Raw genomic sequence first — 26,254 nt, 5'->3', positions numbered from 1 at the left:
ATTATTAATTAGGGAATTGCTAGCGTCCATCGTAAAAGGCTTTTCGCGGCTGGTCTCTCGCACTTCAGACCAGCCGACAGACCGGCGGCTTTTTGCGATGACGTGGCTGGTCTGACGTGCGACAAACCTGCCGCGAAAAGCCTTTTGCGATGGACCTTAGGAAATCCCTATAAATTATTATCTTACGACTGGGTTCATAATGCGCACCCCAGTGAGAAAAAATGCATGTGGCCCACCGGGTTGGATGGAGTTTCATGAGACCGTTCGAAATTGGCAGGATATTTTTTAAGTAGCTTGATCTAGTAGTGGGTCCCTCTGATATGGCTTAGAATCCAATTGGGGGACTTAAGCTCATTGAGTGTGAACCATTTATTAATAAATGTGGTTCCAAATATTAGAGACCTAATCAATACCATGAAAACCAGGCGTAAAGACTAAAACAGGTGAGGTCAGGCCCTTAAATGACTCGTAGCATTGCTAGGAAAACGGGGAAATGATAAATGCGCCCCTTTTCATTACTTGCGACACCCAGCTCGAGCTTATCTATGACGGTAAAGGTGCTGATGTACTTCACATTTGAAGGAATGAAGTGACCTAATTGCCGCGTACAATGCAGCTGGGTGTCCCAAGTGATGAAAACGGGCGCATTTATCACTTCCCAAAAAACAGGCATCAACCATTTGAGCCACGTCCACTAAAAGACAAAATAAGGGAGCTCAAAATCCGATTAAGCAATAAATACACATACTCAAAGGGTCAAAGTCTTAGTCCCATTTTTATTTTCCTCACGGAATCTCGTTTTCAAAGTGTTTTCCAATCACTTGTGACCCTAAGCGGCCGTATGAACCAACAAAGGTGAGCATGTTGTGTTTGTCGGTCCAATCAAGAGACTGGATCACATCCACATGGCACATGAGGGACCCATTGGTGATTGTTAGGGAAAATGTGATTAGGCAAAAAAAATTCGAGTTTAATACCGTATTGGTTAAAAAACGTACTAAAAAAAAAAACAGAAACACAAAAAATACATTTAAAATTTTGTTATTTACAAAATATAGTGGGGTTGAAGTTAGAAAGTTGGCCAAAAACTTATTTAGAACGTTTAAACGTGTTTAAAATGTTTTCCCAAAAAAATTAACAAAAATTACCATAAATGTTTTAAACAGAGTATTAAATGGCAAACCAATAAATGGTTTTTTTTTTTTGGGGAAATGTTATCAGCACTGCTGTATTTTGATGAGGGCACTCCTCACTTTATTAAAAGTACAGTATGGCCCGCACCATAGGATGATCCAAACGGTCCATTAGATGGGCCACAACCTAAATAGGTAGTGCCCCAAAAATCATTTCCATAGGTTGATCCTAACCCTCCGATCTGCATGTTAGAGGGTTGATCCTAACCCTTTTAAGATTGGAGGGGTAGGATCAACCTATGGAAATGATTTTTGGGGCACAACCTATTTAGGTTGTGGCCCATCTAATGGACGGTTTGGATCATCCTATGGTGCGGGCCATCCCATACTTTTAAAATAGTGAGGAGTGCCCTCATCAAAATACAGTAGTGCTGATAACATTTCCCTCTTTTTTTTATAAAAAAAAACGTTGTTTAAATTGGCATTTTGCTGGTATACTAAAAAAGCGGATAACTAATCCAAGAGTTTAGTCAAGATAAAATTATCCAAGGCGGGTAATCAATCCTAGGAACAGCTTATCCAATGATTTCTCACCATGGAGAAAAATAAATATATTACTAGAACAAAATTGGTGAACCTACCTTCAAGATAATAAGCACTTGAGAGAGAGAGAGAGAGAGAGAGAGAGAGAGCTAATGATATTTTATTTGTTGTAAAAATGGTGTTTATATTCCTTCAACAATATTATATTGATGTGATAAGTTGAATAACCCACATTCTGTTATGTAAGAAACTGGCAATATGAAATCTTTTTCAAACATTGCATTCAACTACACTCCAGGCAAAGGGAATTGGCTTGTCCAATCTTCAACTCTCCTATTCAAATCCAAAATGCTTTCCTTAAGATAGAACTCTGGAGATTCAACAAACTCCATGAAATCTTTGAGCTTGGAACCACTAACAGAGCGCTTAGCTTCCAGTGCAATCTGCACACCCTGGTGAATAAAGTTGGCGACTGCAATGAAATCATTCTCCGTGAATCCTCGGGTAGTTAAAGCAGGTGTTCCTATGCGGATACCCCCAGGAACTAACGCACTTTTGTCACCTTCAGAAAAAAAAATATGTGTACATTCAATGAGGGTGGTAAAGAGAAGGAATGAAAATGAAAAGGAATAACCATTCAAACAAAAGAAAATGAAAAGGAATATAACAAGTATAAACTCACCTGGCACTGAGTTTTTGTTGAGAGTGATTGAACCCATGTCCAAGATTTTCTCGACTCGAGCACCGTCAATACCCTTTTGTTGAGCACATGATTAGTGTCAATGTAATGGGAAAGAGAAAGAATATTTTCAAAACAATGTTTAATACAATCTGATGAACCAGGGTGATTACTCTGGTTGGGTTGTTAGTGAGAAATTGGTAATCCTAGTGAAATAAGAGTAGATGTCAATTATTGTTAGAATTTTTAAACAAAATAATAAAAAAATTTGAAAAGTCAAAGATGCTTTTTCTTTTTGTTTAAAAAATTTGGAGGGAAGATTCAAATTATGTTTCCCTCTCTTGTTTTAAAGCAAAAGACTTTTGCATATGTGGGGACTTGAACCCAAGACCTTGGTGAGTGTGCTTGTGGTGTGTTTTCAAAACCAAAACCGTTTTTGTCTTTTAATGGTAATTAAGAGAGAAACGTTTATGTCTTGTAATGGTAATTAAGAGAGAAACGTTTTTGTCTTTTAATGGTGATTAAAAGAGAAACGTTTTTGTCTTTTAATGGTAATTAAGAGAGAAACGTTTTTGTCTTTTAATGGTGATTAAAAGATAAACGTTTTTTGTCTTTTAATGGTGATTAAAAGAGAAACGTTTTTTGTCTTTTAATGGTGATTAAGATAGAAACGTTTTTTGTCTTTTAATGGTGATTAAAAGAGAAACGTTTTAGTCTTTTAATGGTGATTAATTATCCTCCAACAGTCATATTCTCATCTATAAAAAGAAGAGAACAGCACCATTGGAGAATATAGTTTTTTTACAGAAAAAACATCAAAGTTTCTGCTTGTCTTCTTCCTTTCCTCCGTTCTGATCTGAGCATAGTTCTACGGTGATTCTGGGTGGACCAGTCAGCGAGTGCACGTGGACTTGTGGACCCCGATCCTGAGAGGACGGTGCCGAGGGACGCGAGATCCCTCCTGCAATCCTTTAAGATCTCCACAACGTGAAGGAGAGCTCTACCAAGGAACTCTCGAAACGGATGCCACCCTCATAGCATAGCACGAGTGGCGATATAAAAAGAAAGAGATATGTCTCGATCCGGAGTCAAGGCTCGAAACCAAGACATACCTGAAATAAACTCAGAGTCGCCATCCATGGATATGCCATGGAACCCTAAAATCAAATCCTCTGTGCAATGGATAACCAGAAATATATATGGGTTTGTGCCTGGTTACGAATGGGGAAGGTCTGAGAGCACCCCCGATTCGTCCGAGTGCAAACACTTGGTCTCTTATGCCATTTATTATTAACTCCAAAGAAGTTTGGGTAAAAATCATGTGAAATGGGAACAATCCTCAGGAGTCGTCCACCTAAGCATGCATTTCCTAAGGATAAAAATAATAAACACATATAAAATAAAATGAAAGATGTGACACCTAAGCATAGCTAGGTTATGAGTGACATGCCTAATATGTGTCTAAGTTCTGATGTGCAAACGCATGCAAGCTATAGCTAAAGGTATAGGATCAATATAAGAAAGTAAGAAAACACATCAAAACATACGATGATTAAACAACAAATCCTAAGACTCTAAATTATTAGCCCGAGTCTTCAGATGGTCCGGTATTCATCCAAAGAAGCCTACGTATCCCCGCCTCCACGAGAATCAAGGCAACGTAGTTCTTCGCACCTATTCTAAACTATGATGCCTAAGACACCTAGCCCTCTATGCTAGACTCGATCTAAAAGACCGGACCAGTTATTAAAGTTTCTTGTGCGATTATTTAAATTCCAGTGAATTGTATATTTTAGGACACCCTATATGCCCTAACTAAATGCAGGTTAGCCCTAAGCTAATGCAGGTGGTTCCTACAACCTACGTGTAACTAGGCTGTATGCCCTAAGGAAAACAATAGGATCACTAGCGTATCCTGCCCTAGTCATCAGTCGGCGATGTGGATCGCCGACTGATCGGACGGAGGCGCTCCTATAACTCTAGGACAGACCCCTAACTCTAAAACAAGCACACGACAAGCAAACAAACAATCAAACAACCTATCAAAAGAAAAAACCCTAACTCTAAAACTCTCTATCTAGGAGAAACTCCTAACTCTAGAGGAAGATCTTTTGAAAACAAGATTTTAAAGGTTTTTGAAGAAGGTTTAAAACATTTATTTACAAAAAAGTTTGGCTGGACTTGGGATGTAAATCCCAAGCTGCGCTACGTACCTCGTGGAAGAGGATCAAGCCAACGTAGTTCGAACGAACTCTTTAACTACTAATTCTAAAACACTCAACACTTTAGGCTTTTTAAGGTTTTTCAGATGTTTTTTCGTATTTTTAAAGTTTTCAAAAGTTTTTGATGTAAAGAGTTTTCACCTTTTTGGTCAAAGACCTAAGGGAAAATACAAAGCAAAACCCTAGGGCCAAACCCTAGGGCAAATAGGGGAAACCCCTAAACAAGGCAAACTAAGCTATCGATAACAACAAAAAGATCTACGATCTCAAGAGGCAAAGCTATAATGAGACTGGGCTAGTCTCCAAAGAAGAAGGAATGACAACAAGACTAAGGAGAAACTCCTTACTAACAGTATCAAAGAAGACAAATGAGCCACAGACTCTCTAATACTACAACTTTGAGGAGGAATGAGTCAAAGACTCCCAAATAACGCCAACGGAAGAACCAATGAGTCAAAGACTCCCTAGTAATACCACAAAAGAACGAATGAGTCAAAGACTCTCTAATAATACCAACTAAGAAAACGAAGTGAGTCAAAGACTCTCTAAAAGAAATGGAAATATGAGTCAAAGACACCAATAATACCAACTAAAGGATAAATGAGTCAAAGACTCTATAAAAGAGAAATAAAACACGAGTCAAAGACTCCACTAACACCAACCAAAAGATAGATGAGTCAAAGACTCTCTAAAAGAGAAGGAAACACGAGTCAAAGACTCCACTAACACCAACTAAAGGATAGATGGTCAAAGACTTTCTAGAAAAACCAATAAGAGAAAGATTGAGTCAGAACTCTTTAATAACACCACCTAAAAGACAAATGAGTCAAAGACTCTCCTATAACACCACCGAAAAGGCAAATGAGTCAAAGACTCTCCTATAACACCACCTAAAAGGCAAATGAGTCAAAGACTCTCCTATAACACCACCTAAAAGGCGAATAAGTCAAAGACTCTCTAATAACACTATCTAAAGGATGAATGAGTCAAAGACTCTCTAATCAAGGCTGACTCCTATGCGAATGGACTATCGACTAAGGAGAAGCTTACAAGCAAAAGGAATAAGAGACCTTGTGCATATTTGGCAAAGGTAAAACACCCAGCCGGGCCGGACAGCTACCTAGCCATAGGGTGCAACAAATGTGCAACCCAATACCCATAAGGGTAGGGGTATGAAGCCAAGCCGAGTAGGGTGTTCTTCCAAAACCAAACGAAGCACGAAGAGGAGAACTAGCGAGAGAATGACACCGGGCGGGTCTCCCAAACACACACAAAGATGGGCTCCAAGTAACCTTATCATCACCCTCGCAAGGGGTAAGCAAGGCTAAGACAACTAATTGACCAAATTGGTCTCTAATTAACAGAGGTACAAATTGAGGTGCAACCTCAGAGAGGATTCTACAAATGAGGCCCAACAGGCCTTCTAAAGGCTAATTACTTACAAAGCCAAGACAGATGACTCCCTAATAACATCAATAAAGATCAAATGAGTCAAAGACTCCCCCGATAACATCACCGCACAAACGAATGATTCAAAGGCTCTCTAAATAAATCAAGTGCTAAGCAAAGAAGAATTTTCAATAAAAAAATACACAATCTATAGCAATCATAAAATGATAAACAACATTAATTAGTCCAGACCAGCCGCTGGATAGCCTAATAAAGTAAAAGAAAACAATATCAAACACTTCTATGCCCAACCACAAATACCACCCCAATATGGGGATGAAATCAGATGATGCTAAAGTAATCATCTGATATCATAATACACATGATAATATTTCTAATCCCGCCTTGAAATCAGACAGTACTCATGTCGATAATATCGAATAGAGTAGTCATCTGATCTCCTTCTTTCCTAAAACAATTTATTTAAATAAAATTAAACAAATATGATAAGCTTCAAGATAATCTCACCTGAACAGTCCATTCATTATTGTCTTCAGAACCTAACTCAATGCTTAAGATAAGAAGAGTATTAGAAATATCAAAAGATTATGATAATTCTAATTAGTAAAAATTTCAGTGCATACAGGGGACATCAACTTGTGCAGATCCAAGTGCGAAGCGGTGAGACACAAAACATAAAGACGGGCTCCAAGTAACCTTATCATTGCCCAGAGAAGGGTTCTTTTTTAAAAAAAATGGTTAAAAGAAATCCAAAAGGTTGGGTAGGCCTACTAAACAAAAGAGGGGAGCGCTACTTGGATTGAGCGAGTCCCCTAAAGATGGGCTTGGGCTATTGCCTTCATCGCCTCAAAACTCTCCTCGGGAACTGAAACCACGACCTCAACACAAATCAAATTTAAACACCACACTCATCCTTTGCATTGCAGATTTCAATATAAACAAAAGAAAGAACAACAATTTTAACGCGATTGAGGGCATAAGATGAGGCAAGGTGCACCTCCCATTCGCAAAGGGGAAGCAATTACCACTAACGAGACCGTGTATGTCTCTTTGATGACTTAAACCTCAATTATCACACTAGGTAAGCCAAAAAAACTCAATTATATGAACCTCTGTCCAAATCTTGACATTACAAAGATGAAGAATAACATGGAAATTCTAATTATAATGAATCAGGATCGAGATCCGATCACTTAGAATATGCGTCATAACGCGAAGATTTCAATCAGAATAAACAAAACTTAGCAATAGAAATCATAGAAGATAAGAAAAACACGCAAAAATCATACAATTCTGAAAATAATCAACAGTAGCCACACAAAAAGAATGGCAAAACTTTTTAAATGCCAAATAGACTGAAAATTACCTTATTCTCTGTTCTACGTTACCCTTTTTCTCTCTTTGCCCTTGCTTTTCAAATCAACAGCCTAATCCCTTGAGAATTTTCTATAGCTTCTTATTCTTTCGTAACCTCCTGAATCTTGTAGAATATGATGATAAAAACCCTTGAAGACTACAGATCAAAATAGAAAGCACCAGATCTAGATTTTCAGGTAATAAAGAGAACGAAGTTAGGGTTTGAGAAAGGAGTAAAACAATAGATCCAAAACCCCTAATGGAGGTAAACAGCAACTTAAAAGTTCAACTACAAAGAAAATCAGAGGAAAATGCCGGCTAGAATCCGGCCGGAATCTCGCCGGTGATGGATCGGAGAAGAAAGGGAAAAGGAAAAGTACGGCATCAAAAGCTTGAGATGAAGAATACTTAGGGTTTAAGAGAGAAATTAACAAATCCGAACTGAATGAGGAAGAACAGACACTTTGGAGGAGAAATATTGCACGCCGGAGCTCCGGCAAGGTCGGTTGGAGAAGAAGAGTCCTTGCCGGAGAAATAAAAAAAAAAAGCAAGGTTAGGGAGATGATGCTGGTGGTGGCTTAGATGATGGTGGAGGTGGCGGATTGGGCAGAAATGGAATGGGGTTTGGGATGGAGAGATGGGCGGAAGTGACAGAGGTGGCCGGCCGGAGATGATGTTCGAGAAGAAGATTAAGAAGAAGAAAATGGGGTTTTGATAATCGGAATCAACGGAAATCCGGCAAGACCGAGGTGGAGATGGGCCGGATCTGCTATGATTAGGGTTTTGGAGCAAATTAAATGGGATCTTGAGGGAGGAGATAATGATGATGATTGGATCTGGTGGTTATGATGGAGGTTGGTGGTGGGGATGCGATGACCGACGGCAGCTCTCTCTTCTCTCTGCAAATGGGCTTTTTCCCTTTCTCCCTCCGTGAATTTCTCAACGAGAATGAATAGTTCTTCCTCCTCTTGATTTTTTTTGATTTTTTTTTATAAGCTTTAAAAACTGCTGATAACGGCACCCCACTAATTGATGGGCGCACAAAATATGATAGGCGCGCCCGTCAATTTGTCCTATTATAAATTGGGTTGGCCCTCTGCAGGATAAATCACCCTCCCTTTTGGATTCGTACTACGCACACTGCCCTGGCTCGTTCACTGAGCAAACGCGCTCGGATCTCGACGAACTTTTATGGAGACCCAAGGGAGACCTTAAGCTACCCTAGGGTTCAATTTGGGACCCTAGCTCACTGATTTGACGAGGCTTCGCACAAACATAGCGAACTTGGGTCCAGTCAAAATGGGGTGTCTACACGACTGGAGCCAACTTTGGCTGTTTTATCTTGGAGCATCGGTTCGCGGATCCCGGTTTGCACCGGTAGGGGGCGGATACGATTCTTAAGGAGAGTGACCAGTGGCACGACTCAGCCTTCTTCTTCTCGATCTGTTTTACAGAAACGTTTTCTACAAAAGCTAAGTACTGATTTATTTACATTTCTAATTTCTGGATTCAATCAAGCCATATATCAGACCCTACTGGACAACATCTAATTTGTCCAACAATCTTAAGAATCGTATCCTTCAAATCTGATCATATGGCTTCTGATAATCCGAACCCAACTTCTGTTGATACCATCTCTGTTGAGAATTCCAATCCAACAGTTGTTCGCACCTCTGTTGTGAACAGAATTCTCAACACCATTCCAGATTTTTCCAAGATCGAACGCCTTACTGGATTGAACTATAAAAGATGGAAACAACAGATCTTGTTTGCTCTACAACAAATTGGTGCCGCTTTTGTTCTTACACAATCAAAACCATCTGAAGATTCTGCTGATTTTGAAAACTGGAATAATGCTGATTATATTTGCAAGAACCATCTCTTGAATGGTTTGTCAAATGACCTTTATAACGTATACTATTCATTTGAACATGCTGCTGATCTTTGGAATGCATTGGTAACTAAATATGATTTGGAGGATGCTGGAAATAGGAAATATGTGATAGGGAATTTTTTAGACTTTGCTATGGAAGATGGGAAACCTATATCTGCTCAAATAGATGAGTATCAGTTCCTAATTGGAGAATTGGCTAAGGAAGGTATGAAGTTACCTGACACATTCGTGGCTGGTTCTCTTATTGAGAAACTGCCTTTGTCTTGGAAAGATTTTAAAATCGGAATGAAACACAAGACAAAAGAATGGACCTTAGACCAAGTAGTTGTTCGGATTAAAATCGAAGAGAAAAACAGACTAAAAGATAAGCAACAAAATGCCAAAGAGTATACCTCTAAGGCAAACATTGTTGAGACTAAGAATGATGGGTCTAAGAATCTGAAACCGAAGAAGGAAAAGAACTTCAAGAAATTTGGACCCAAAAAGAAAGGAGTCTGTTTTGAATGTGGAAAACCCGGACACTACAAGAAGGACTGCCGACACCGAAAGACTGGTTCGTCCAGTGCCAAGGTTAATTTAACCGAGGTAGATGTGATTGCAGCGGTTGTGACTGAGGTAAATCTGGTTGAAAATCCAAAGGAGTGGGTTCTGGATACTGGTGCTACCAAGCACATTTGTGGAAACCGAAACTCCTTCTACAACTACACCTTAGTTAAGGAAGGGGATCAAGTTTTCATGGGGAACTCACAGACCTCAAAAGTCGTTGGTAAGGGCAAGGTCTTGCTGAAGTTAACTTCAGGGAAAGTACTTGCACTTCAGGAGGTGCTGCATGTGCCTGATGTACGGCGTAACTTGGTGTCTGGTGCGCTCTTGAACAAGAATGGACTAAAGCTCACTTTTGAAGCAGACAAGGCAATCATTAGCAAAAATAATGTGTTTGTAGGGAAGGGCTACAATGCAAATGGTTTATCTGTTCTTAATGTACTTGAAATCCTGAATGAAAAAGTATCCTCTTCTTCTGCTTACATTGTTGAGTCCTTTGATATTTTGCATGGTAGATTAGGACATAGAAGTGCACCTTACATTAAAAGACTTTGTAATTTAGGTTTAATAAATGAAAAAATTGAACCTAGTAAAGAAAAATGTGAAATATGTGTTGAAGCAAAATTCACAAAGAAACCTCACTTTAGTGTTGAAAGAAAATCTGACTTATTAGAGTTAATTCATAGTGATCTAGCTGATTTTAGAAATCTTGAATCTAGAGGAAGTAAAATGTACTATGTGACCTTTATAGATGATTACTCTAGATACACTAAAGTATATCTTCTTAGAACTAAAGATGAGGCTGAACAAGCCTTTATCAAATATAAAAATGAAGTGGAAAATCAGTTAGATGGAAGAATTAAAAGACTTAGAACAGATAGAGGTACAGAATACTCTATAACTAAGTTCTATGATGATAATGGTATTATCCATGAAACCACAGCCCCGTACCAACCTGAATCAAATGGTATAGCAGAACGAATGAACAGAACATTAAAGGATATGTTTAATGTTATGTTGATAAGTTCTGGTTTACCCTTGAACTTGTGGGGGAAAGCACTTCTTTCAGCTTGTTATATATATAACAGGATACCTCCAAAGAAAAAGGGTCAAATACCATATGATCTCTGGCATAACAAAATGCCTAGTTTATCTCATTTGAAAGTTTGGGGTTGTTTGGCTAAGGTTGGAATACCAGAACCTAAGAAAAGAAAACTAGGACCTAAAACATGTGATTGTGTATTCATAGGATATGCTCAAAATAGTACAGCCTATAGATTTCTAGTTTTGAAATCAGTTGAAAATATCCTTGAATATAACACTATAATTGAATCTAGGGATGTTGAGTTCTTTGAACATCACTTCCCTATGAAGAAAGAAATTCCTAAAGAACCTAGTAATGATTCAAGAAATCAACCTGAAACTGAAAAGGAATTGGATTCTGAGTTTCAAGAACTCAGAAGAAGTAAAAGACAAAGAAAAGAAACAAATCTAGGAGATGGGATGTTCACCTATCTAATAGATAAAGATCCTGTAACTTATTCTGAAGCTGTAACTTCTCCAGATGCTGTATTCTGGAAAGAAGCTATAAAAAGTGAACTAGACTCCATAATAGAAAATCACACTTGGGAACTAGTGGACCTTCCTCCTGGAACTAAAGCACTAGATAGCAAGTGGATATTTAAAAAGAAGCTAAGACCTGATGGGACAATTGATAAGTTTAAAGCAAGGCTAGTAGCTAAAGGCTTTAGACAGAAGAAGGATATAGACTACTTTGATACTTATTCTCCTGTTGCTAGGTTGTCCACCATTAGGATATTATTAGCTATAGCTTCTATTCATAAATTGGTAATACATCAAATGGATGTAAAAACAGCCTTCTTAAATGGAGATTTAGAAGAAGAAATTTACATTAAACAACCTGAAGGATTCATTGTGTCTGGTCATGAAAACAAAGTTTGTAAACTAATTAAGTCACTGTATGGTTTGAAACAAGCACCTAAACAGTGGAATGACAAATTTGATAGTGTCTTAATTACAAATGGGTATAAGATAAATGAATCCGACAAATGTGTTTATAGTAAGTTTAATGGGGATAAAGGTGTAATACTTTGTGTATATGTAGATGATATACTAATTATTGGTACTAATTTGGACATAGTAAAATCTACTAAGAGATTTTTAATGTCAAATTTTGAAACCAAAGATATGGGTGAAGCTGATGTAATCTTAGGGATGAAGATCATCAGAAAAGAAAATGAAATAATATTGTCTCAGTCTCATTATGTAGAGAGCATTCTAAGGAAATTTGGACAATATGATAGTTCACCTGCAAAGACACCTTTAGATTGTCAGGTACACCTAAAGAAAAACAAAGGTGAGTTGGTATCCCAAAAGGAATACTCGAGTATTATAGGTTCAGTGTCATATTTAATGAACTGTACTAGACCTGACATTGCACTAGCGGTTGGAAAACTCAGTCAACACACACATAGACCAGGACATGAACACTGGCGGGCTTTGACAAGGTACAATAAGTTTTGGACTGCATTTTAGGGGGTTTCCTGCTATCTTAGAAGGCTATAGTGATGCGAATTGGATCTCTGATTCAAGAGATTCAGTGTCTACCAGTGGATATGTTTTCACCCTTGGTGGTGGTGCGATTTCTTGGAAATCGGTTAAACAAACTTGTAGTACAAGTTCCACTATGGAAGCAGAATTTATAGCCTTAGCCCTAGCAGGAGCTGAAGCCGAATGGCTCAGGAATTTTATGGCAGATGTGCCTTTATGGTCAAGGCCGGTTCCCTCAGTGTCTTTACACTGTGATAGTCAAGCTGCTTTAGCCAAGGCCAAAAGTAAGACCTATAATGGCAAAAGAAGGCATATACGCCTGAGGCATAATTTGGTAAAGCAATACATGAGTGAGGGAACAATAGCACTCGACTTTGTAAGGTCGGAGAGGAATCTGGCAGATCCTCTGACAAAACCACAGATAAACAAGGTGGTTTATGAGACATCGCAAGGAATGGGGTTAAAGCTCGTGGCATGAATCATTAGTGATGGACACCCGACCAATGTGAAAGGAGATCCCTGGAATTTGGTTCAATGGGTACTAACAAGTCACCGGATGGTTTGTTAACACTATCACCCCCTACTCCTAGATGCAAAATGATGAAAGATAGTGTTCACTGCAAATGAGAGAGGATGAGTTATAGACTCTTAATCAGATCATAACCTGTATTGGGTGGTATGTTACTTGCAGTGCATACTTGATGACTGACCTAAGTGAATGTGGAGGTAAGGCCGCTTCCTATGAGAATTTAACGAGTAATTCTCTAGAACATTCATGAGAACCAAGAGGGGAACAAGGCCAAAATGTTCTAAAACTGTGAATGAATCACCAAGGAATCGAATGTAGAGTGTGGATAACAGGTTAGTCAGTTACACCCACGAGGAAAGGTTGAAGGAGTCTAACTCTACCCGTACTCGGTAACGTAATCTGTTTATCCTAAATATCGGTTGAAGTCCAAAAGACACCGGTATGAATCCACTCTATTTTCTAATGTGCTCAGATACTTCCGTTTTCAATTTTCAACTGTATTTTGAATCTTGTGGGGGATTGTTAGAATTTTTAAACAAAATAATAAAAAGATTTGAAAAGTCAAAGATGCTTTTTCTTTTTGTTTAAAAAAATTTGGAGGGAAGATTCAAATTATGTTTCCCTCTCTTGTTTTAAAGCAAAAGACTTTTGCATATGTGGGGACTTGAACCCAAGACCTTGGTGAGTGTGCTTGTGGTGTGTTTTCAAAACCAAAACCGTTTTTGTCTTTTAATGGTAATTAAGAGAGAAACGTTTATGTCTTTTAATGGTAATTAAGAGAGAAACGTTTTTGTCTTTTAATGGTGATTAAAAGAGAAACGTTTTTGTCTTTTAATGGTAATTAAGAGAGAAACGTTTTTGTCTTTTAATGGTGATTAAAAGAGAAACGTTTTTTGTCTTTTAATGGTGATTAAAAGAGAAACGTTTTTTGTCTTTTAATGGTGATTAAGAGAGAAACGTTTTTTGTCTTTTAATGGTGATTAAAAGAGAAACGTTTTGGTCTTTTAATGGTGATTAATTATCCTCCAACAGTCATATTCTCATCTATAAAAAGAAGAGAACAGCACCATTGGAGAATATAGTTTTTTTACAGAAAAAACATCAAAGTTTCTGCTTGTCTTCTTCCTTTCCTCCGTTCTGATCTGAGCACAGTTCTACGGTGATTCTGGGTGGACCAGTCAGCGAGTGCACGTGGACTGGAGCCAACTTTGGCTGTTTTATCTTGGAGCATCGGTTCGCGGATCCCGGTTTGCACCGGTAGGGGGCGGATACGATTCTTAAGGAGAGTGACCAGTGGCACGACTCAGCCTTCTTCTTCTCGATCTGTTTTACAGAAACGTTTTCTACAAAAGCTAAGTACTGATTTATTTACATTTCTAATTTCTGGATTCAATCAAGCCATATATCAGACCCTACTGGACAACATCTAATTTGTCCAACAATTATCATGGCAAAATTGCCAAAGTTGTCTAGGTCTAGAGCTCCTCTCTGTAAAAATATGGTAGAAGAAGAACGCAGACTTGGTGATAGTAGTTCAAGAACTGAGATGTTGGAGGTAACAGTGTGTATGGTTTGATCCAAGCCAGACCCAACACTGAATTTCAGCCTTTCAGATTTTAACACCCAAGATGAAACACTAAGTTTGAGAACCATGGACTACCACTGAAAAAATCCCTTTCAATGTAGAAAATTTGGTAGAGCTAGTGAGTGCCAGCCTTTCATATTAACCGATGCCTTAGTTATCAGTTCCATTGTGGTGGCCATTACGTTTTTCTCTTGGATTGGAACATTCAAGCGTCAGAGTGTTGTTCCATTCCGAAAAAAGACAACAAATTTGACAAAAAAGGAAGTAAATATACATCTAACAAATTTAACAAATAGATATACATTTTACTACTTAAAACATCTAGCAAATGTATATAGCCAAAAAATTGGCTCTTGATGGGCCTAATTAATATCACAATTCAGCACAGAAAATATGATATAAATGAAAAAAAAAAGGCATCTCCTTTGAATCACAACTTTGATGGAGAGCAAATAGGTTGCCCCATTTGTTATATTTGTCTTGAATTCTATCCAATGTATGTAACCTAATAAATATCACAATTCAGCCGTTGCCCCCACCTAAGTGTAGAATGCAATGGAAGTTTTTTTTTGAAATGGTGAATGCAATGGAAGTTATATTTGTAATCGTTAGGAGAACACCAAAATCTGACTGGAACATAATGGAATTTCTAGAATTCCGGCCAGAATCTTTCGTTTCCCTTTCTGTTCCACCTTTCATTCAAAATTTGAATTTTCTGAAAAAAATTGCCCGGAACAGAACTGATAACTAAGACCGGTCCCACCAAAGCCAAATTGCCAAGTTTGAGAACTAGACCAAATGGCGAGTTTCAACCATCACTGAGAAAACTCTTTCCATAGTCAAAATTCATCATAGAGAATTACTGACTCTATGACTAACCTAACCATGCAAATGAGCCATCAAGACGTCAGTAAAAGCATGAAAATCCCAGCAAGGGAAGAAAGAATCAGAACCTTACCAGCGGCCTTAGATCCACCAGAACAAGGTGATTATCAGTCCCACCAGAGACAAGGGTGTATCCCAGTTCAATCAATTGGCCCGCAAGAGATTTGCAATTAGATACCACCTGCAAAACATCCCCCAGACGAAACATTAAATAGGATTGACTTACCACAAGTCAATGCATATTAAGACTCGGATGCCTCAAAGCGACTTGAGACATTTCTTCAAGTCGAAAGAAAGTGGTGTACCTGTGCCTGATAAGCACTAAACTCAGGTGTCTGAGCATGCTTTAAACACACGGAAAGCCCGCCAATTGTGTGGTTATGAGGACCACCCTACAAACATAAGGTCCACACCAATGCAATCATATTTTTTCATAGAATTAATTTATTAACAAAGAAGCAGAGCTTAATTGAACACTTAATAAGGAATAACTACATATTCGAATGTAACCTCACAGAGCAAACACGATTGCTCCGACTGACCTGCAAACCGGGGAATACAGCATTGTTAATGGCGGTTTCTAAATCAACCCCCAAAACAGGATCCTTCCGGAAGAATATCATGCCACCTCGAGGACCATGTAAGGACTGCAATGCGATATCATGACAAATCAAGCTACAAATGGACCAAACATGATGGGAATTTTTTTAAGACAGTAAAACTTCTTCAATGAACAGGGTGCTGTTATTTTCTTGAACAATTGTAGCAGAAGGCTTGTGGCTGTAAACTTATAGTCCATGCATGCATCATATGCATGGTTTTAAATTTTGGCCGATGGATTTCGGTTGGGACCGACACCACAGCCACCTAAATCTGGAATTCGGCAGGAATTCAAAATTTCAGCTGAAATTTCGGGAAAATGTAATTTTTTTAAATTTATTTTTTTCCAATAATGAAATTTTCTTTTTTTTTTTACCGAATTTCAGCCGAAATTTCAATTTCAATTTCGGCTATTTTTAAAACCGAAACTGAAACTGAAATTTTAAACCTTGATCATATGTCTAGTACTAAGTACACTGTCAGGTTCTATTCTTGCCAAGTCTATTCCCACCCGTATTATAACTTGAGATAAGCCATACCATTAGTCTAGTATATAAATCTACGGACCAAAACAACAATGAGGCCACAAGCTAGCAAACACTTCATGCTACCCCAAATTGGATAAATTATGGCATGTTTTACATAGCCAACAACATATGACACATTGATCCCCAATTTAAATATGCCGACAAATTATTCTAGAATATTATAGGCAATGTAAACAATTCAAGTCATACCTTTGTGTGCCGTTCAAAAGAAGAAAAAAAGCCATACCTTGTGTGTTGTTGTAGTGACAACATCACAATACTCGAAGGGATTAGCAACCACAGAAGCAGCAACAAGTCCACTTATATGAGCCATGTCCATCATAAGGAAAGCACCAACAGAGTCTGCAATCTTCCAAAACATTTTATACAAAGTTAGAGGTATGATCACACAAGCAGCCATTCAATAATAGAAAACGAAATTGTCACCAGAAAAGAAGAAAAAATATCGCACATGCATAATCACATAAGATCCATACCTTCCTCATGCGAGGATAATCAAAATCTCTAGGGTATGCACTAGCACCAGCAATTATGAGCTTTGGTCGAAATAAAATAGCTGTTTTCTCAAGCATTTCATAGTCAACAAGACCTGTTTGCAAAACCAGAAAGAAATTCAAATCAACAAGAAAAATCAAATAACATGCCAAACTATGCCAACAGAACACCAAGTTAGCAGTCAGCAGGCTCGAGAAAAAGAAAAGGAAATGTATTACCTGTTGATTCATCAAGTCGATAAGGCATAGATTCGAAATAAATTGATGTGCCAGACACCCGTCTTTTAGAAGTCATGAACCCATGAGACAAGTGCCCACCATGAGGTAGGTCCAGACCCTAAGTTACGCAAGTACAATTTAAGGCACCCAGCTCGAATTCTTCTAGGAGTTAAGATGACAAGATCAAGGTAAAAACAATAAGAACAAAATTCCTAGTGAAACAAGGTAAAACGACCATACTTACCATAATTCGATCATGTGGGCTTAGAAGAGCAGTGTAAACCTCAAAATTAGCTGGAGATCCAGATAATGGTTGAACATTGACGCCCCACTTCTTCCCATCTAGATGGAATGCTGACAAAGCCCTTTCCTGACACAGACTCTCTATCTGATCGATGAACTCATTGCCGCCATAATACCTGGCCAAGTACATACCAAATGATTAACCACATATGACATTGAAAAAAAGCAGACAAACCAAACCATATTAGATGTCTAATTGTGATTAGATGTCGAATTGTCCAAGACTTACCTTTTCCCTGGTAGTCCTTCTGAGTACTTGTTTGTGAGGCAAGAACCAACGGCTTCCATCACTGCCCGAGATGTAAAATTCTCAGAAGCAATGAGTTCTAAGCATTTGAACTGTCTTTGCTTTTCCTTCTCAATTATTGCATGAACTTCAGGATCAGCTTCACTCAAGCTATAATCTTTTATACTATTTACTTTACCTGTGTAACATAACTTGCATGTTTGAGAAATTGGCCACCGGTAAGTCAAATCAAATTCACTTGACAAAACAATGCAATGATCACTTAATGGTTTTTCATCCATTTCTAGGCAAATAACATCATGTAAAACTGCAACTAAAAACTAAAATCCAAATTTGCCATATGAATGCTTCAATAGTTACAAAGCGAAACTGTAAACACTTGTATGAAAGGACTGAGAGCCCAAGGACAGCACCATGCACGATTCCAGTTTGCCGTAGGGAGTACTTTCTTAATATTGAAATAAAAAAATAGGGAGTATTTTCGTTGTACTTGACATGTACAGATATTCCTTGTTGAGAAAGATTAACATCCCCTGTTATATCGGAATATACATTTGTAAGGAAGAACAAAGGGCACTAGGACATCCACAGCTTCCACTGTGGCATTGAGAGTTTTTAATTGTTATTTTTCCTCTTGAACTTGACATGCGCATCTTTTGTTGAATAATGATCTAGATTTCCAGCTATTTCTGTTCCATACTCTTTTTCTTTTATTCTTAACAGGAAAAACTTTACTCTTGAAAGAAAGGCAAAGACAGTACAAAGATGATGACTGTACAAGACAACACATAAATGATGTCATCCACAATCGGAAAATGACCATTATTCATATGCTTTGGTTTTACATCGGAAAAAAAATTACGATAATAGAATATTTCTATATATAAGAAACTAAAAATAATATATATATATATATATATATATTTTTTTTTTAAAATTTTGAAAATGATAGTCAATTTTATCGAAAAAAGACAACCGAGACGGTCAAGGTACGAAGAAAGAGCCAACACAAAGGAGAGAGAGAAAAAAGAAACAGTGGGAAGGGAGAGAGGCTTAAGGAGGAAGAAAATCAAAGAGAGCTAGCTCATCCTTAAGAGATTCCCTCTCTAGCAAGACGATCAGTCACTTGATTTGCAGAGCGGCGGGCATGGAGGAAAGTCCATGAATACCGAGCCATCCAATCAAACATTTCATCAAAAAGATGATCAAAGTGCCAAGGCGGTTCTTGAGACTTCTTGAGCGACCAAACTACATTCAAAGAGTCTCCTTCAATTTCTACCTTTTCCAAGCGATCTCTAGCTAACAATCTCAAGCCTTCATGGAACGCCTTCACTTCTGCCTCCGTAGCATCGGCGATCCCAATGGAGCCAGCGAAAGCCCACAACACCCTCCTCCACTATTTCTTAGGACCCCACCGATGCCGGCTGGGTCCAGATTGCCAAAACTAGATCCATCAAAGTTGAGCTTTACAAAATCCGACCTCAGAGGAACCCACTCTTGAACCAGTTTAAGCCTCGAAACTGCCGAACCACATACCACTCTCCAACCGGCCCAAAGATCATAAGCAAAGACAAACCTGAAAGGAGGAAGAATCTTCACCCAAGAGGTCGTGAGGGCCAAAATTCTTACGAATAGAAAGTCCGAAGTCCGAGATACTGCTTTGACGATACATTACATAGATAATATAATTTAAGGAAATGTTATAAATTGAAATAGTATTAAATTACATATTTACCCTTACAAGTTTAAAATACAAGGGTATTTTACATATATTTACAAGTGAATCTTTCAAAAAAAAGAAAAATAAAATAAAAGCTCTCACAATGACAGTGATGATGCTACTCATGCTCTACTCGCTCTTGTTGATGACGATGTTGAAAAGAACACGATAAAAAATCTCTAACTTTTCCTTATTTTTTAATCCTTTAAAGTTTTTATATAGAAAATATTATTAAAAAAAACTTGACGAAGATAATATTGCGAAATTAATGCAGAAACTTCGCAACAAAAACACAAAAATGATAAATGTCACAATATTTTTGAAAAAAAAAATCAAGGTAATACTATATTCTTCCCCTCTTCTCAGTGTCACGATTTTACCTCGATATTAAAAAAAAAATGGCCATATTTGTAACAATGCATTCCAGCCCAAATTACAAAAACTTGAACCATCAAAATTTAACTTTGAGGGAACTGCCTAGGGAAGGCACCCACCTCAATCACCTTATTTGCTGGAATGACATTATTTTATAAACATCCCAAGTCCCATCATATCCGGAGCTTTGTAGATTGAATATCCATAAAAGCCTCCTCAATGTTAGCCATGATATTATAAAAAACCCTGCCAGTTGTTCCTAAATATTCAAATGCCCCATTTCTCCCAAATGGACCAAAAGTCTGCCAACAAACTTGAGCATCCATAGCACTCTCTTGCAGAAGTGAGAAGAACTAGCAAACATTTAACGTGGAAATCAACTCTTCCATTACCTAAGAAACACAAATAGCAATCAAACGTTAAGACCAAATCCCAGCAATAGAACTCCAACAACAAATGGTCCACTGATTCTTCTGCTGATCAACCTATAATGTACCTATTATGAATATTCTATATAGTGAAAGAGATGGTATTATTTTATCAATACCAGCTGCCCACAAATTAAAAAAAGAAACAATAACCTCAAGAATCGAGGTCATATGTAAAGTGCCACACCAGTTCCCTACATTAAGCTATATTGAAAAACTCGCCACTACTAAAGCCCATTACCTTCTACACTCTAATGTCTCATGTTGAGGAATTTAGAAAGTCAGAGGCCTAGGAACAATGAGAAACAACCGCAAGAAGTGCCTATCACACCACTGACAAGGCCCTTGCATGCTCGGAGATGACCTTGACACGGAGGCCAAGCAATCCAAGGGTGTTAGGCACATTTAATTGTGTAATCTTAATGGAGGGTGCATGCATTTGCTGTACAAACGAGTTTCCAATTCTCCATGCTCCCAGAGACTGTCATGGTATGTCACTTATGAACATGTTGAATCAACATAACCGGTGGTTGCATTGTGAAACTTACTTAATTTTACAGTATTTATTGGGCCACAATAAAACGTGCACAACGCTTAGTTCAGCTTTGAGCATTAAGAGTGGGCTTTGCATGGAAAATATGTAGTTGGGATCTTAGGTTAAGAGATGAGCATCTGATCGATCAGCCCTCCTGAGTTGGTGCTTCCCTAGCAGACGAGTTGGACCGTTTTCAGTGACCCTTTTCTTGTTTGATTATTCCTTGTATCCACATTTTCTTTTTGTACAGTTCAGCTGCTATGTACTTGAACACCTCGGTAATTGGGCTTCGCCCCTTCCACTAATAACAGTTCACCATTCAGAAACAAGTGATGAACATCCATGCTCAGTAGGCCCCGTCAAATGTGATTTGATGTTCAACTAGACTGCGAAATTAAATGATTAATTATGTTTGATTCTTGAGCCTAAATGCCTTAGCCAGAACGTGAAAAACAAAGGGTAATAGGACATCAACCAAAATGCAGTTTTAATTAACTAAAAAATGTCAAACTTCCTATCTTCCTAACTTATGAATTGTATAAACATGCTGATGAGCTGCTCATCGACGAATTTGGATCACTTGTAAAAATATGTTCCAATAAAACAAGAAACTGAAACTACTGTTTGAGGCAAGGTTCACAAATTTTTAAGAGATAATAGATTTATAAAAAAAATTTGGTAAAGATCCAGAAAGCAGGTAGCCTTAAAAGTGTGAGGCAACAGGGGAGCCCAAAGGCTGTTCCCGTCCGTCCCTGTCAGGGGAGATGCCGGCCATCTCTTCTTTCAATGAAAACAAAGAAAGTTTCACAAATATGAAGCTAAGTACCTGAATATATCACTGGCACATCATAGATACAACTGTCAGCCCCAAAACTGAGGTACGGTAATTGTATATGGACGGAAAACACCCATTTCAAAGTGCCTAGATAACACAACGGAATAACAAATACTGCTACTTCATTCAGGTCCACACAAAGCACAAAGCAATTCAAAAAGGCATGAGGTCAACTTATTCTAAACATTGGAAACTTTATGGTCTCAAGCTTCAAATTTGGACGCAAACAACAGATAAGAATGGACCTTGCAGAACCGTAAAAATAGGGAAAGAAAATATTTATCCAAAAGAAATAACCCAATATATCATTACAGCAATATCCACCACCCACAGCGAACCTGATAGCAAGATCCGATATAACATCAAATGAACAAAGGCACAGCGACTATTTTAGAAATTCTCAAGCATGTCAGTGAAGTAACTTTAAGCAGAAAATCACACGAACCAGACCTAAATGAAAGCTAAAAATAGAATTCTAATTAGATTAGGGGATCCTAAACCTCTTGATAAGCTTACCTCCAATATCAGGCGCAGGGACATGTACAGAGGAAGGTAGCCTTCCTGTCACCAAGCTCCCTTCAACATAAGAAGCTTTACATGAATTGGCACCATTGAGCCTAGTCTGATGATAAGTAGAAACCTTGGGAGAAAAGGTGACACCCTTGTTCCAAATCAACTGGTGCAAGGATCCGATCGCTGATCCACTATAAGCATGCATCTTTCTCGTTGTAGTGAAAATTTATGATCTAGCAACATAATACAATGAGAATGACTGTACATTATTGAACTGTAAAGCAAATCGCTAATGCTATTTGAGAAATGCTCTCGTAATAATTACTAAAAGTCCCACATCCCCGAACAAAAATCAAAGTTTCAATGAAATAAGTTAAGGAACAAAATGATATATATATGAGCAAACTGTTGGTGCGCAGCTCACCATTTTTTTGGTGCGCTTAAGTTGTTATAACGCCTCCCATTCGTTTAAATGTTTGGGTCCCGCTTAAGCGCACCAATGGGAGGCGTTATAACAACTTAGCGCACCAAAAAAAATAAAATAAATAAATATATATATAGACATACACAGAGACACACATATACATCTACATAGATACAATTATATAAGTATATGTTTATATTCATACATAAATGTATGCGTGCATATGAAAGAAAAGTGAAAACAAATAATCGATAATGGAGAAATCAAGAATTCCACACGACAATAAGGTCATTGTATCCTGGAGGCATACGCAGGAGAACCCATCTACACAATCGATTCATCAAATGTGGGGGCAATATTTGCCTTAAGGACAACGAATTTAGATCCTTGCCTCAACTCAACCGATAAGTCCCATTTCTTCGTTACTTTTGATTCTCTCTATCATTTATGATTTGACTACATGTGGGTTATGGCTTTGTTTCTGTTGCTTATTAGTATAATCAGAAATTCTTGTCCATTTTCACTAACAAATAATTCGTTGTCATTTTTTTTTTTTTTGAATGGTATTTTGTAGGGGAAAAATGAGTAAATTCGTTGTCAGTTAAATCTACAAGGTCTGCTATTTCTATAGTCCATTTAAACTAAGAGACAGATAACATAAACCAGCTAGCTAGTTCAACTTAGCCCACGATCTGTGGGGGTTTAAAATGAACCTAGCTAGTTTCAAATAAATGAATAGCACCCAATTGGCTAAAACAATCAGAACTTTTGTGACTTTCAATGTGAATACAAAAAATCCAGATACTACTGTTTCATGTTAGTACTAAAACATATAATTGCTATATTAGAGTGAACTACCTAACTATGATAACAAAATCAAACTCGGAAAAAAAAAAAGAAGAAGAAGAAAATCACCTTTTTTATTTTGAAAGGAGCTAAAACCCTAACGCCTCCAGAGCTCGAGATAGGAGCTAAAACCCTAACGCCTGAAAAAACAAAAAAATCCCTAAATAAAATGAAAATGCTTATTGGTATTGGTAGTTATCCATTTAGGAGAAGTTGTAATTGTTAGGATGTATACGAATCTAATCAAAATATTACATAGATTTTTTGTTGGGCTGATTTAGAAACTGTAGTTACTTGTGGGCAAAAAAATAGATTACAAAGCATACCCAAAAAAAAATCTACACCTGCCCTGTCTCTCTCTTCAAAATCTATAAATGACATTGAGCCTTAGATCAATTGGTTAAGGGTTTGTTGTCGTCAACATTGAGGTCAGGAGGTTCAATCTGCATCTTGCCAGCACTTCCCCAACATAGAAAATTTGTGGTCTTGTGTTTGAAATTGAGTGCAAAATGTTTAGTCACTTATTGAAGAGTGGAAGAAACTTTTGTACCCTTATAAGAGGTCATGTTGAGAGAAAGGCTGGAAATAGGTGTTTGCTTGGGTGAGCCCATTTTTTCGTACGATTTTGTTTGTCTTTTCCGAACAAACATGCTTGGTGACTGTTGCAGGGATGGTGTTTCTTCTTCTCTTAGGAACATACTCTCCTCTATAATGAAAGAAGTTCCAAACGCCGAGAGATCAAGATTGGTGATTTTATTCTTTGAGTTTTGCATGTCTGAGCATAGTTCTTAAATGGTTCAAGAGGATTAGTAAGCAAGTGCATGTACACTGGAGCCTGCGGGTAGTTTTATCTTGGAGGTCTATTCCGCATCTTGACTGCACTACAGGGGGTGAATACAAATCTTAAGTAGAGTGACCAAATGACACACTCAGCCTCCTTCATTCTTCATTCTTCATTCTTCAACAATAATCAACCCGGGTTTTTACACAAGGATTTTATCTTTCTGAAATGGACAAGTGCATCTGCCCCAATCTTCATTTGTGTTTCTAATTTACATTCATATTGTTAGGCCTAAAATCGGTAACAGATACGGCAGTGACGTAAGAGCTGAGCTGGAGGACCCGAGTAACCGAAGTGAAGAAGCTGAGTCCTGCACAGGAGCAAACGAGGTCAGAAGACCAACCCGGAGTCGTTACTCCGGACAGGCCCTTCGACACTCAAGTCAGTATGAGCAGGAGTGCAGAGCGAGTTTTGAGAAGTTATTACCCTCGGTTTCGAGCCCTGAAGGGCCTTTTATAGAGGAAAACCTGGGGTGGTTTGATTACCTACCTCAGGACAGGTGTCGACCTGTTATAAGTTTAAATTCACCTGCTCTTCAGGAAATTACCAGATTGCCCTTGTGCAACAGTTGGGCCTGTGGTGGGCCATCCCGGGGCCACGTGTCGACAGCTAACTGGCTGCTGTCTTTTATACCCCATCACATATGAAGTAGAAAGTGTTAAAAAAGTTTTTATTTTGAAACTTACTAACCTCGAGTGTGGCCTTGCATTAAGGCAATTCTTTCTGTAGGCAACCAATCACTTTAGTTAATGAGGGTTCTTGGGATCCAATTTTGCACTAAGAAACTAGCTGATCTTGGGCCCAAGATGCCAAACAAAATTGGCTATGCTGGGAAAGCTTGATTGGAACTCTCTTAACATATAAATATGGCCTTTGGTTCATCTCCCTCTGTCTATTGCTTCCCATCACTTGATAGTGTGAAATCATCAAAGGAAAGTCTTCTATTGAACCGAATAGAGAAGAAGGAAGAGAAACACCACGGGTTGATCTTGTGCTATGGAAAGCGAAGACACTCCATTGGGTTAGTCGGTTTTGGGAAGCGTCAATGGCGCAATGTTGTCTAACCTTTTTATTCGCACCCAATTCTTACCCAAGCCACCCCCCTCTAGTATATTTATGACTATCTTTTTACACTAGAAGGGGAGTAGCCTGGGGAAGAAAATGGGCGAATATATTGTCTCGGGCAACACACTCAGTCACGAAGGAGGGGAATTAAACTCCAAAATCATTTACATATGAGATATGTAAATGATTCTAAGAGGTATCCAAAGATACCTTTACGACCTCTTTTGGAACCCAGTATCCCTATCATTTCCAAACTTAAATCAAATATAGATCATGGCACTAAGGCCAAAATGATAAATTAGTACCTCCAAGTGGTGACCGGTGAGAGAGTAGGGCAGGTGGGAGAAAGAAAAAGATTTGAGAGGTAGGTAGGATGGGAGGAGAGAGATTTTAGAGTGCAGGTTAAGATGACGTTGAGAAGTGGCTAAAAATCAGGAAAAAGTCAATCATATCTTGAATAGAGTATTTTGAGTACAGTTTTTTGTTTCCTGATTTTTAACTACTACTCTCCCTCATCTTCTGGCTTCCAGACATGACCCTAGTTGTTTGCATTAGTCATTGTAATGCAACCATACATTCCATCCACTTCTCAAACTCTCATAGTATCATCACTAAGTCACTGTTTGTTTTGGATTTGGATTTCAAAATTGATTATTTTGACTCAAAATTCGCAATTTCAAGTCCAATAATCAGTTTTGGACTCATAATCGATTGTAAACATTAAAAAAAACAGGGCCTTTGTAAATGTTCTTTCCACAATCGATCCATCATAACACGTGTCATTTCACTTCCTAATTGTGTGCACATCATGTTTAGTAGAATAATAATGATATGTACATGTCCCATTCAGATAGGCAACAACTAGTCAACCAGCAAAAGCTTCAGGGCTAGTTTGGGATTAACTTTTAGTG

The 26,254-nt window shown here is 38.1% G+C and overlaps 1 protein-coding gene and 1 non-coding gene across 9 annotated transcripts; both read right to left on the bottom strand.

Moving 5' to 3' along the window:
* Window positions 1–1,820: 1,820 nt before the first annotated feature.
* LOC143893138 (serine hydroxymethyltransferase 3, chloroplastic-like) lies at window positions 1,821–24,630 on the bottom strand. Of its 8 annotated transcripts, XM_077398130.1 has the most exons (14): window positions 23,764–23,981; window positions 23,507–23,577; window positions 22,171–22,400; window positions 17,744–17,939; window positions 17,456–17,630; window positions 17,212–17,329; window positions 16,975–17,087; window positions 16,725–16,847; window positions 15,893–15,997; window positions 15,656–15,742; window positions 15,424–15,531; window positions 6,495–6,526; window positions 2,359–2,431; window positions 2,071–2,238 (listed from the first exon to the last, which is right to left on the bottom strand). In XM_077398130.1, exons 3-14 carry the CDS (start codon window positions 22,370–22,372, stop codon window positions 2,221–2,223), a joined length of 1,350 nt encoding a protein of 449 aa, XP_077254245.1. In that variant the 5' UTR covers window positions 22,373–22,400; window positions 23,507–23,577; window positions 23,764–23,981; the 3' UTR covers window positions 2,071–2,220. The 8 variants fall into 8 exon arrangements, with proteins under 8 accessions (XP_077254241.1, XP_077254238.1, XP_077254240.1 ...); XM_077398126.1 differs by lacking the exons at window positions 6,495–6,526; window positions 23,764–23,981 and adding an exon at window positions 23,988–24,630 and having other exon boundaries at window positions 1,821–2,238; XM_077398123.1 differs by lacking the exon at window positions 6,495–6,526 and having other exon boundaries at window positions 1,821–2,238.
* On the bottom strand, window positions 21,487–21,613 carry LOC143847642 (U6atac minor spliceosomal RNA). Its single transcript, XR_013235168.1, has one exon. It is a non-coding gene; the product is annotated as a U6atac minor spliceosomal RNA (small nuclear RNA).
* Window positions 24,631–26,254: the final 1,624 nt, after the last annotated feature.

Source organism: Tasmannia lanceolata, unplaced genomic scaffold (genome assembly GCF_043159265.1).
Source record: "Tasmannia lanceolata isolate RefF3 unplaced genomic scaffold, GAP_Taslan_0.1 ptg000015l, whole genome shotgun sequence".
Lineage (NCBI taxonomy): Eukaryota > Viridiplantae > Streptophyta > Magnoliopsida > Canellales > Winteraceae > Tasmannia > Tasmannia lanceolata.
This window is presented reverse-complemented; position numbering and strand designations above follow the sequence as displayed.